We start from the raw sequence: 10,789 nt of genomic DNA on the forward strand, positions 1-10,789 counted from the left end.
TCAACCCCTGAATAGACAGGTGTGATTATCATAGTTGGTTATGGCAAATAATGTACACGGGAGATGCAGGCCACATGTATGATGTTGGGGGGGGTCATGTGGGATGACTTGTTTGGTGGGAATGTTGGCTTGTTGGCAGATCTTTTTTTTTTTAAGCAATGTCAAAAATCTAGATTGTAATGTGAAGGAAACTTTCACACATTTGCCACTATAAATTTTGTTCTTTATCAGAATCCTCTGTGGGGAAATGAAACTTGTCAGTGAGCCAGCTTCTACCTGTTTATGACTTCTGATAACCTTAGCATCTCAGAAACTTAGCAGTATTGCTGGCTAACAGAATTTTTAATCCGTGTTCCAATACCTACTAACAATCATGTCTTTATAGAAAGGGACTTTTTTAATCTTGAAATTTATGAATTTGGGGCATTGTAGTCATAGAATTTACTAGAGTACCCGATGCATTAGGAGCTGTTTTTGTGATTTCCTTCCACTTGTATTTTGTGTTTGCCATCTTAGCGCTGGTCAGACTACGTGGAGCGATACATGAATTCAGATACTACCTCGCCTGAGCTTCGTGAACATCTAGCACAGAAACCAGTATTTCTCCCCAGGTGAGTGAGCCGTGTCATCTGTCAGCAGTCCATACTGTGCATGACTGAGGAATGGAGAGTTAAATGACTTTCACGTTCTTGGCTTTCATATATTTTATTTATTTGTTCTATCTGCCGGGGATGCTAATTCAAGGTTTATATGGCTATCACAACATGAGCTTACCTGGAGCATGTGTCAAAGCATCCAGGAGGTGAGAGTTATAGGGAATCAACAGTAACCTCCCTAGTTTGGATGGGAATGTGTGTCAGAGTCTCCATGGTTCGATGGAAGAGGACTCACAGGACTCTGCATATAGTCAAACTGATTTAGTACAGCGAGAAGATGCAAAGCAAAATCAGCAAAGCGAAAAGGTGCCTGTGGCAAAGCTGGAGGAAGCCAGGCTCAAGCTTCCTAGAATCCTCTCCCAGTGGAGTCACACAGGACACTCTTAATTCTTCCAACAATGAATGTGACAACACATGTAAAATGCTGTCTACCAGGGCAGCTCATTAGAGACTCTGTGCCAGGATTTTTATTGAGATGTAGTCATCCAGGCACTGTATGCCTAGCTTGTACCAAAATCCCAAACTCTCAGAAAGAAAGCACATTTTCGGCATAAGCTATAGAGTTTGTACGAATAGTTTAGGTACAGTGAGACACTTATATGAGTTAAGGAATGGTAGAACATTGCCCAAAATCCAAGATCCCAGCCCCCAGCCAAAGGCCAACTTTTATAAGCAGGCTTTTCAAAGAATAGCAATCTTAGGCCTGCTACATTAACTCTTCTCTGCACAGAATTTTAAAAATGTTCCATCTGTTTATAGGCAGATTGTGATACTGATCCTCCAAGTATATGAAAACAGAGTTTAAAAAGTATAAAATGGGTAGAATGGCTTTCTAAATCCTTCCTAAAAGTTTTGAATTGAAATCATATGTCTTAGGTTTCCAAGAAAGTATCATCCCAGTGTTATTAGACTTATTGAGTCCTAATGAGAACATGGGAAAAGCGGTACCAGCAAAAGGCCCTGCTGGGTTCTCCATTCATTGAATCATTTAACACATTTGAGCAGTTGCTGTGTGTCAGGTTCCTCTCAACAAAACAGGCTCCATGCTAATAACATACTACAATAAACCTGTCATCATGTGTCTCTCACCAGGATATGAGGAAGGAGGCACATTTATGTACTGTGAGGAAAAAGAAATTGATATAATCGTTCCGGTGGCAGGGTAGTTGAAGTGTATAGAACCTTCCCTCCAGAATTTCAGTTTCTAATGATTTGTCTGACAGCTAAGGGGCTCATCTTATTGGCCTCGAGACCCCTTACACACTCTTAGAGCATGAGTACTCCAAAAAGCTTTTGTTTATATGGATTATACTAGTAGTATTTACCAAGTTAGAAATAAAAACAAAGAAATGTTTTCAATCTTTAATTCATTTGAAAAATAACAATATTGGGCCAGGAGCGGTGGCCCACGCCTGTAACTCCAGCACTTTGGGAGGCCGAGGCAGTGGATCATGAGATCAGGAGATCGAGACCATCCTGGCTAACACAGTGAAACCCTGTCTGTACTAAAAATACAAAAAATTAGCTGGGCATGGTGGCGGGCGCCTGTAGTCCCAGCTACTCGGGAGGCTGAGGCAGGAGAATTGCTTGAACCAGAAGGCAGAGGTTGCAGTGAGTGGAGATCGCACCACGGCACTCCAGCCTGGGTGACCGAGTGAGACTCTGCCTCAAAAATATATATATATATCCCCATTATATTTTCTTAAATAATATTTTTTAATGAAAAGCTAATTCAAAACAAAAATTAGTGAACAGAGTGGCATTGCTTATATTTTATAAATTTGTTTAATGTCTGGCTTACCAGAAGAACAGCTGGATTCTCGTGTCTGCTTCTACATTCAATATGTTGCATTATGTTGTTTGGTTGAAATATGTGAAGAAAATCTGGCCTCATGCAAATGTGTAGCTGGAAAAAGGAATATTTTCAGATCCTTTAGATAACTGGATATTCTTTGATATGACAACAAAACTACCAGTGATAGTTTTTGTTTTCGTTTTTTTGAGACGGAATTTCGCTCTTGTTGCCCAGGCTGAAGTGCAATGGTGTGATCTCAGCTCACTGCAACCCCTGCCTCCCAGGTTTAAGCGATTCTCCTGCCTCAGCCTCCCGAGTAGCTGGGATTACAGGCATGTGCCACCACGCCTGGCTGATTCTGTATTTTTAGTAGAGATGGGATTTCTCCATGTTGGTCTGGCTGGTCTCCAACTCCTGACCTCAGGTGATCCTCCCACCTCGGCCTCCCAAAGTGCTGCGATTACAGGTGTGAGCCACTGCACTCAGCCCCAGTGATAGTTTCTTAAAGGTTAGTTGCAATATCAATTTATACATCAGTGGGCTTTTCATGCAGTTGTAAAAATCCATTGATTTATTTTGTATCATGAATGAATCTTTTTTTCCTCTATGATTTTGTAACTTTACGCAATTGGCTATTTAGAAAATATTAGCTTACTAAGTTGTACAGACCTACTAAATGTTGATATATTTTACAGTGTCTCCAAAAGAAATCACATTGATTAATATCGCTATCGCTAGGTCATCAAACACATCTTTAAGTATTGGGAAGCTGTCAAGCTCAGGGTGGCTGATACCAGTTCACCAAAATTCATAGTTTTGCTTGAAAACTCCAGTCTTATCATTGGCAACATTATTTTCCTTGAAGTGATAGGCCCCCTTGTTCATTTTTGAGAAGACATCTGCCAAATACTTGGCTGACATGGACTATATTTAGTCAGTTGTTCTTTCAGATAAAAATGGTGATCCACTTACAACTCAAGCAATTGCTCAAGTGCTTTTCTATAAGAATACCGTTGTACTTTAGCACACAAAGGTGCTTCATGTGTAGTTTCCATTTTATCACACAGCATGTTAAAAAGATGTAAACTGAGGGGTTGGGATTTAATAGAAAATGTTACTGCTTCATCAGAAACATTCTTTCTTCTTTTTTTTTTTTTTTTTTTTTGAGGCAGAGTCTCACTCTGTCGTCCAAGCTGGAGTGCAGTGGCGCAATCTTGGCTTACTGCAACCTCCACCAGCCAGGTTCAAGTGATTCTCCTGTCTCACCCTCCCGAGTAGCTGGGATTACAGGTGCGTGCCACCACGCCCGGCTAATTTTGGTACTTTTATTAGAGATGAGGTCTCCCCATGTTGGCCAGGCTAGGCTCAAACTCCTGACCTCAAGTGATCTGCCTGCCTCAGCCTCCCAGAGAGCTGGGATTACAAGCGTGAGCCACTGTGACTGGCCCATCAAAAACATTCTTAAGTGAAACTGGCTTTTTTCACTTAATGTCATTGTATGGTCAGTGTAAAGTTCAAAGACTTGAATCGCAATCGCATGAAGTTACAAAATCATGGAAGTAAAATAGATTCATTGATGGTACAAGATAAACCAACAGAGTTTGACAACTGTATGAAAAGCTCAGTGATGTGTAAATTGATACTGGAATTTGGTAACAATTTGTTCGATATTGCAAACACAGTTTGGTGCCACCACCAGCATTTTTATTCACCATTACTTTTATGGTGCCAGTGCGAATGTCAACACAGCAAAAAAGGGAAATAATGTTTCAGTATTATTATGAAAATAGTTTTGATCTCACAGATCTCCTGAAAGGGTCTTGGGACCCTTTGGACAAAGAACTGCTGTCTACAGAAATACATGTATACAAAGATTCTCACTGAAGCAATATTTTGGGTTTTTTTGTTTGTTTGTTTGTTTTTGAGACAGTGTCTGGCTCTCTCTCCCAGGCTATAGTACAGTGGTGGGATATTGGCTTACTGCAACCTCCTCCTTCCGGGCTCAAACTATCTTCCCACCTCAGCCTCCCAAATAGCTGAGACTCTAGGCACACATCACCACACCTGCCTAATTTTTTTATTTTTTTGTAGAGAAGGGGTTTTTGCCATGTTGCTGAGGCTAGTCTCAAACTCCTGAGCTCAAGCAATCCGCCTGCTTCCCAAAGTGCTGGGATTATAGGCATGAACCACAGTGGCCAACCTGAAGCAGTGTTTTTAATAGCAAGTTGTGAGAAACAATATAATTGTCTAGCTGATAACTTTTCTTCACTGGATGTTGAGGAGATTTAGCAAGCCTCCCACCCTTCAGGGCATCCATTCATGTGAATTATCTTCTTTCTTGTGTATGTAGAATGGCACTAGTTTATATCATCTGGGGGAATTTTTAAAAATAGACATTCAAATAATTTTTTGTTATGTAGTTCAGATGAGGAACCTCAGTTGAAAGAAACTGTTAAGGAATGGTAAATTCGGGTACATTTTTCTGCAGCAGTTAAAGAGAATAAGACAAATCTATCATGAAATGAAAAAATATTCATGACAGTAAGTGAAAAGTTGAGGACAAAATATATAGTATGATCCTATTTTGTCTTAAAAACAAATGCCAAAGCAGAACTATAGCTGGTAATTACATGTGTAAATTTACAGAGGCCTAGAAGTTTCTCATTAAAACTCTTAACTGGCTACATCTGCTAAGGCAAGTAGGGGATGGGTGAAGATTTCTACTTTTTATTCTGTGTACCTTTGCAGTTGAAGTTTTTTTTGCAGTGGAACAGCTGAACATTTGTGTATGTATTTAACAAATTGGGATGAGTACTATGCAAGCATATAATAAAGAAAACTCACTTGGGGGAAGTCACAGGAATCTGTGTCTGGATGAGCTCTCATCCTCCAGGGCTTTTCTGCCATAGGAATCTACGGCGGATCCGGAAGTGTCAACGTGGTCGAGAGCAGCAGGAAAAGGAAGGGAAGGAAGGAAACAGTAAGAAGACCATAGAGAATGTGGATAGTCTGGATAAGCTGGAGTGTAGATTCAAGCTGAATTCCTACAAGATGGTGTATGTGATCAAATCAGAGGACTATATGTATCGGAGGACTGCCCTGCTCCGGGCTCATCAGGTGAGAACCAATAACTGAAATTTCTGTACACATCTCCCACCCTAGCTAGGACCAGGGGAAGCCCAGAGTCTTCTGATTGTTTCTTTTTGTTTATGCAAACCTGTTCTTGGAGCTGAGACTTAACTGAGGAAGTAGGTATGTTGGTTGCTAAGGATGCTGTGACAAAGTACCACAGACTGTGGCTTAAATGACAAAAGTTCTGGAGACTAGAAGTCCAAAGTCAGGTGTCAGCAGTGTTGGTTCCTTTTGAGACTGTGAGGGACAATCTGTTCTAGGCCTTTCCTAGTTTCTGGTTCTTTGCTGGCAATCTTTGGCATTCCTGGGCTTGTAGATCCCTGCCTTCATCTTCACATGGTGTTTCTACCTGTGTGTGTGTGTCTGCCTCCAGATAAGGTCACATTCGGAAGTACTGGGGGCTAGGACTTCAATGTATGATTTTTTGTTTGTTTGTTTGAGACAGAGTCTCACCTGACAGAGCCTCCCAAAGTGCTAGCATTACAGGCATGAGCCACCACACCCGGCCAACATAAGAATTTTAAGGAGAATACAGTTAAGCCCATAAGAGCACGTAAATACCTGGTGGCACCTTTTTGGTGAATTTACTCCCAGTATTTACATCTCAAGTAGTATCTGATCTTTTGCTTGTATGAATCCTACCTGTCTTTACATTCTATTTCAATTGTGAAACCTTCCTGGTGCAGCTGTGTACAGGGTGTTATGCCAGGCCCTGGGACTACAGCCATGAAGTAGAGCAGATGAAGTAATGCGATGATATGCACTACCAGGGAAACAAATCAGGTGAAGTGATCAAGGGTAACTAGCATACAGGCCTTGCTTTCACTGGAGGAGGCTTCTCAAAGGAGGTGATGCTTGAGGCCTGAATAATGACAAGGAATTAGCCTGGTGAAGAGTAGAGGATGGGTGTTTTCTAGACAAAAGAGCAAGTACAAGGCTGGGAGGAAAGGACTTGGCATATTCAAGAAATTACAAACACCATTGTGGCTCAAGGTTGCATGAAGTTAGAAGGGTAGGCAGAGGCCACATCACTTTGTCTAATAGGCCACGGTTTGGAGTTTGTTCGAGATGCATTGGGACATTTGACAAAGATAGCTTGGTGTGCTGTGAGGAGAGTGGAGATGGGTATATATAAAGTTGGAAGAGCAGAGACCACTCAAAAGGGTGCCCTTGTCCAAATGAGATGTGGGGGCCACCCATACTACTAGGGTGCCAGTGGAATTGCAAGAATTACATTGTAGATTTTATGTATTTATTTTTGAGACAGAGTTTCGCTCTGTCTCAAACCACACCTGGCTGATTTTTTGTTTTTAGTAGAGATGGGGTTTCACCATGTTGGCCAGGCTGGTCTCGAACCCCTGACCTCAAGTGATCCACCCTCCTCAGCCTCCCAAAGTACTGGGATTACAGGCGTGAGCCACCACGCCCAGATGTAGATATAATTTAGATATTTAATTGACAAGAGATGGTGTTGGATCAAATGCGGGGGTAAGCAAAAGAAGTACATCAAGGATGGTGTCTGATTAGTTTCGGGGTTTTTTGGTTTTTGTTTTGCTTAAGTGGAGATTTTAGGGGCTCACCTGTTAATAGGAAAGGGTAATGAGGTTTGGGAGACAGATGAAGTGCTGTTTTAAGTTTGAAAGGACTACAAAACTTTCAAGTGGGAGATGTTGAGCAAACAGTTTAATGTATAATTAACCCTTGAACGACAAGGGGTTTGGGGCACTGGCCCCTGCACAGTCAAATCTGTGTGTAATTTTTGACTCCCCCAAAATGGAACTACTGATAGTCTACTATTGACTGGAAGGCTTACTGATAAACAGTTGATCAACATATTTTGTATGTTGTATGTATTACATATACTGCATTCTTTTTTTCTTTCATTCTTTTTTTTTTTTTTTTTTTTTTTTAATGAAAATAGACACGGCGTCTCCTTATGTTGCCCAGGGCTGGTCTCAAACTCAAGGGTTCAAACAACCCACCCATTTCAGCCTCCTAAAGTGCTGGGATTACAGGCGTGAGCCACTGTGCCCAGCCTATACTGTATATTCTTAAAATAAAGTAAATTAGAGAAAAGAAAATGTTAAGTCATAAGCAAGAGAAGATACATTTACTTTTCATTAAATGGATGTGGCTCATCATAAAGGGTCCTTATTCTCATCTTGTTGAGTAGGCTGAAGAGGGAGGAGGAAGGGGAGAGGTTGGTTTTGCTGTCTCAGGGTTGGCAGAGGTGGAAGAAAACTTGCCTATCAGTGGCCCTGCGCCATTCAAAGCCGTGTCGTTCAAGAGTCTGCTCTACTTCTCTCATGGCACTGAGGGAAGTGCAGTGGCATGATTTCAGCTCACTGCATCCTCCGCCTCCCGTGTTCAAGAGATTCTCTTGCCTCAGCCTCTCAAGTAGCTGAGATTACAGGCGTGCACCACCACACCTGGCTAATTTTTTTTTGCTATGTGTTGTGTGTCTGCCTGTCTCTGATTCACATTATTTGGGACACCGGGCAACACCAGTTTTGTCTTTGTATCTCTTCTAGTATCTCCTTGCATGTGGACACCAATAAATTTTTACTGGATGTGTTGGTGGGAACAGAACCCCCCGCAGAACATCTGCCAAGCCTGGACTCTGTTTGCCAGGGTGGGGTAACACAGTGGAGGGAGAGTGGGTTTTAAGCCCTTTGCTTTGCACTGTCTGGCTTAGAGGTGGATCTCCATGCTGATAGAAGTGAACAGTGACTCACTGGGTCCCACCCAGGATACATTAGAATCAGCTGGATTGCTGGTTTAAAATGCACATTGGTAAAACCAAGGAAACGTGGGTTTTGGGGTTTTTTGTTTTGTTTTGTTTTGTTTTGTTTTGTTTTGTTTTTTGGAGACGGTTTGGCGCTGTCATCTAGGCTGGGGTGCGGTGGTGCTCAATGCAACCTCCACCTCCCAGCTCAAGCAGTCCTCCCACTTCAGCCTACCGAGTAGCTGGGACTACAGGTGTGTGCCACCATGCCCGGTTAATATTTGTATTTTTGTAGAGATGGGGTTTTGCCATGTTGCCCAGGCTGGTCTCAAACTCCTGAGCTCAAGCGAACTGCCTGCCTCAGCCTCCCAGAGTACTAGGATTACAGGCATGAATCACTGCACCTGGTCAGAAATGTGTATTTTTTAACACATTCCCTAGGTTATACTAACGCATGCTAAAATTGAGAACAGTGAGCTTTTTCAGCCCAGAGCCTGTGTTCGCATTTCTTTGGAGGCTTTATGGATTTTCATGCCCTCACATGTTCTATGTTCTTACCTCTTTAACTTCTCTTTAAACAGAGAATCCTTTTTTTTTTTTTTTTTTAAAGAAAAAAGCAGTAGTATCTAAGACTTGAGCCCACATCTTTCCTTTGCTCCTTTAGAAGAAAATTAGGCTTTATATTTGAAGGGCTCTTTTTTTGGTTCTGCTTCATTTAATAAAAAATTTTCTGTCTGTTTTGCAGTCCCATGAGCGTGTAAGCAAGCGTCTACATCAGAGATTCCAGGCCTGGGTAGATAAATGGACCAAGGAGCATGTGCCCCGTGAAATGGCAGCAGAGACCAGCAAGTGGCTCATGGGTGAGGGGCTGGAGGGCCTGGTGCCCTGCACCACCACCTGTGATACAGAGACCCTGCATTTTGTGAGCATTAACAAGTATCGTGTCAAATACGGCACAGTATTCAAAGCCCCTTAACTGCAAAGCCAGAGCAGATAACTTGGGGTAGTGTGTGGGGGGTGTGTGTGGGCCTATGCACTCACACACTGAAGAAACAAGGAAGATGCCTTTCAAGCCTCACTGGGCCTCTCTGGGACATGGCCACCTGACCTGTGTGTGGCTGGTGCAGCCTGGCACCAAGTGGGCTACCTGTTAGGAACATGAATACCTTACAAAGCTGAAGCTGGAACTTTTCCCAAAGGGTTTTGGGTATAGCCTGCCCTGGAGGGGAAGGAAGTCCATGCAAGCAAAGACATGCAGTTTGCTTGCACACACCAGCAGAGCTAAGACTGGAGTCTCCTGTGGCCTAACTTTCAATGAGGGAACCGGATGCTGTTCACACTTTGACTGGATGGAGATGCATTTACAAAACAGACTGGGGAAGGACTTAATACTCAGATGTATTGGAACTATCATGGTCACTGCTCCTCTTCCCTCCCCACAAAAGGAAAAAAAAACTGGATTTGATTTTTTTTTCTGGTCACTTGAGCACATCTAAGATCACCCATTAGGTTTTATCTGGGACCTGCAGTTTGGCTTTGGGATTGATCATCTTGTGGATTTTATTCCTGACGATTCCCTTGCTGCCTACCCTTTTCTCTCCTCTGGTTCTCAACCTCAACGAGTTCAAATCAGTCGTCCTTTTTAGCTCCCGTGGAACTGTTTTGTATCTGCCTCTTTACTAGTCTACCCTAGTGCCATCCACCAGCTTTACTCTCTGACACACACACGTACACACACACAATTTTAACTTGTTTTTTTTGTACATAATGTACATACTGTCAATTTTTTATTAAAAGAAATATGCTTTGATGTGCTAGCATAACTGCTCTAGCTTCTTGTGTACCATAGTACTATGTGGCTTCAGATTTAGTACCTATGAACAGATGTACAAGACATTTATTACACTTTTTACCAAAGGGAGTTACCATTGTAGTACTTTTGTGTAAAACTTGTCTTCCCCTTTGCCCTTTTTTTTTTTTTTTTTTTTTTTTGTAAATAAATAAAGCTTGGTTCTTACTTAAGGAATAAACTCTCAACCCACGTCCCTTGTCCTCACCAGAAAATACTGTGAAGCAGGGATTTTGACTTCAGTTCCTTATCCAGGGTAGAAACAGGATTTTGCTTTAAATACTTGTTACTTGTCCCAAGTCAAAATATTCCAAAATCTTAGAATACTTAAGTCTTTTAGTACATGTTTTTTTTTCCCTTGTTCAAATATCTGAAAATATTTTATATTTGGGTAAGTTGTCAAGCTATGTAGTTTGTATTTCTATATATTTTTTCTTATTCACATTGGTGATGGATGGGGGTGAGCAACTTAAATACCAAACCAGTGTTTGAAAAAAAGTGTGTATAAGCATGTGGTATATCTTATAAATGGAGTTGGGAGGGAGAGAATTTGAAATGGGATACCTATTTTTATAATTACATAAATTTAAACTAGCAGACATTTAAACATGAATGATTATGATTTTTCTATG

The 10,789-nt window shown here is 41.6% G+C and overlaps 1 protein-coding gene across 3 annotated transcripts in view; it reads left to right on the forward strand.

Moving 5' to 3' along the window:
- Positions 1-10,764, forward strand: part of SIN3A (SIN3 transcription regulator family member A) — an 87,015-nt gene extending 76,251 nt beyond the window's left edge. For all 3 annotated transcript variants that reach the window (XM_032175793.2, XM_058427738.1, XM_032175792.2), the window contains exons 19-21: positions 517-611; positions 5,361-5,568; positions 9,054-10,764. In XM_032175793.2, coding sequence (XP_032031684.1) covers positions 517-611; positions 5,361-5,568; positions 9,054-9,284 — 534 coding nt within the window. In that variant the 3' untranslated portion in view covers positions 9,285-10,764. The remainder of the gene's footprint in view (positions 1-516; positions 612-5,360; positions 5,569-9,053) is intronic.
- Positions 10,765-10,789: the final 25 nt, after the last annotated feature.

The sequence above is a fragment of the Hylobates moloch genome, unplaced genomic scaffold, assembly GCF_009828535.3.
Source record: "Hylobates moloch isolate HMO894 unplaced genomic scaffold, HMol_V3 SCAFFOLD_14, whole genome shotgun sequence".
NCBI lineage: Eukaryota > Metazoa > Chordata > Mammalia > Primates > Hylobatidae > Hylobates > Hylobates moloch.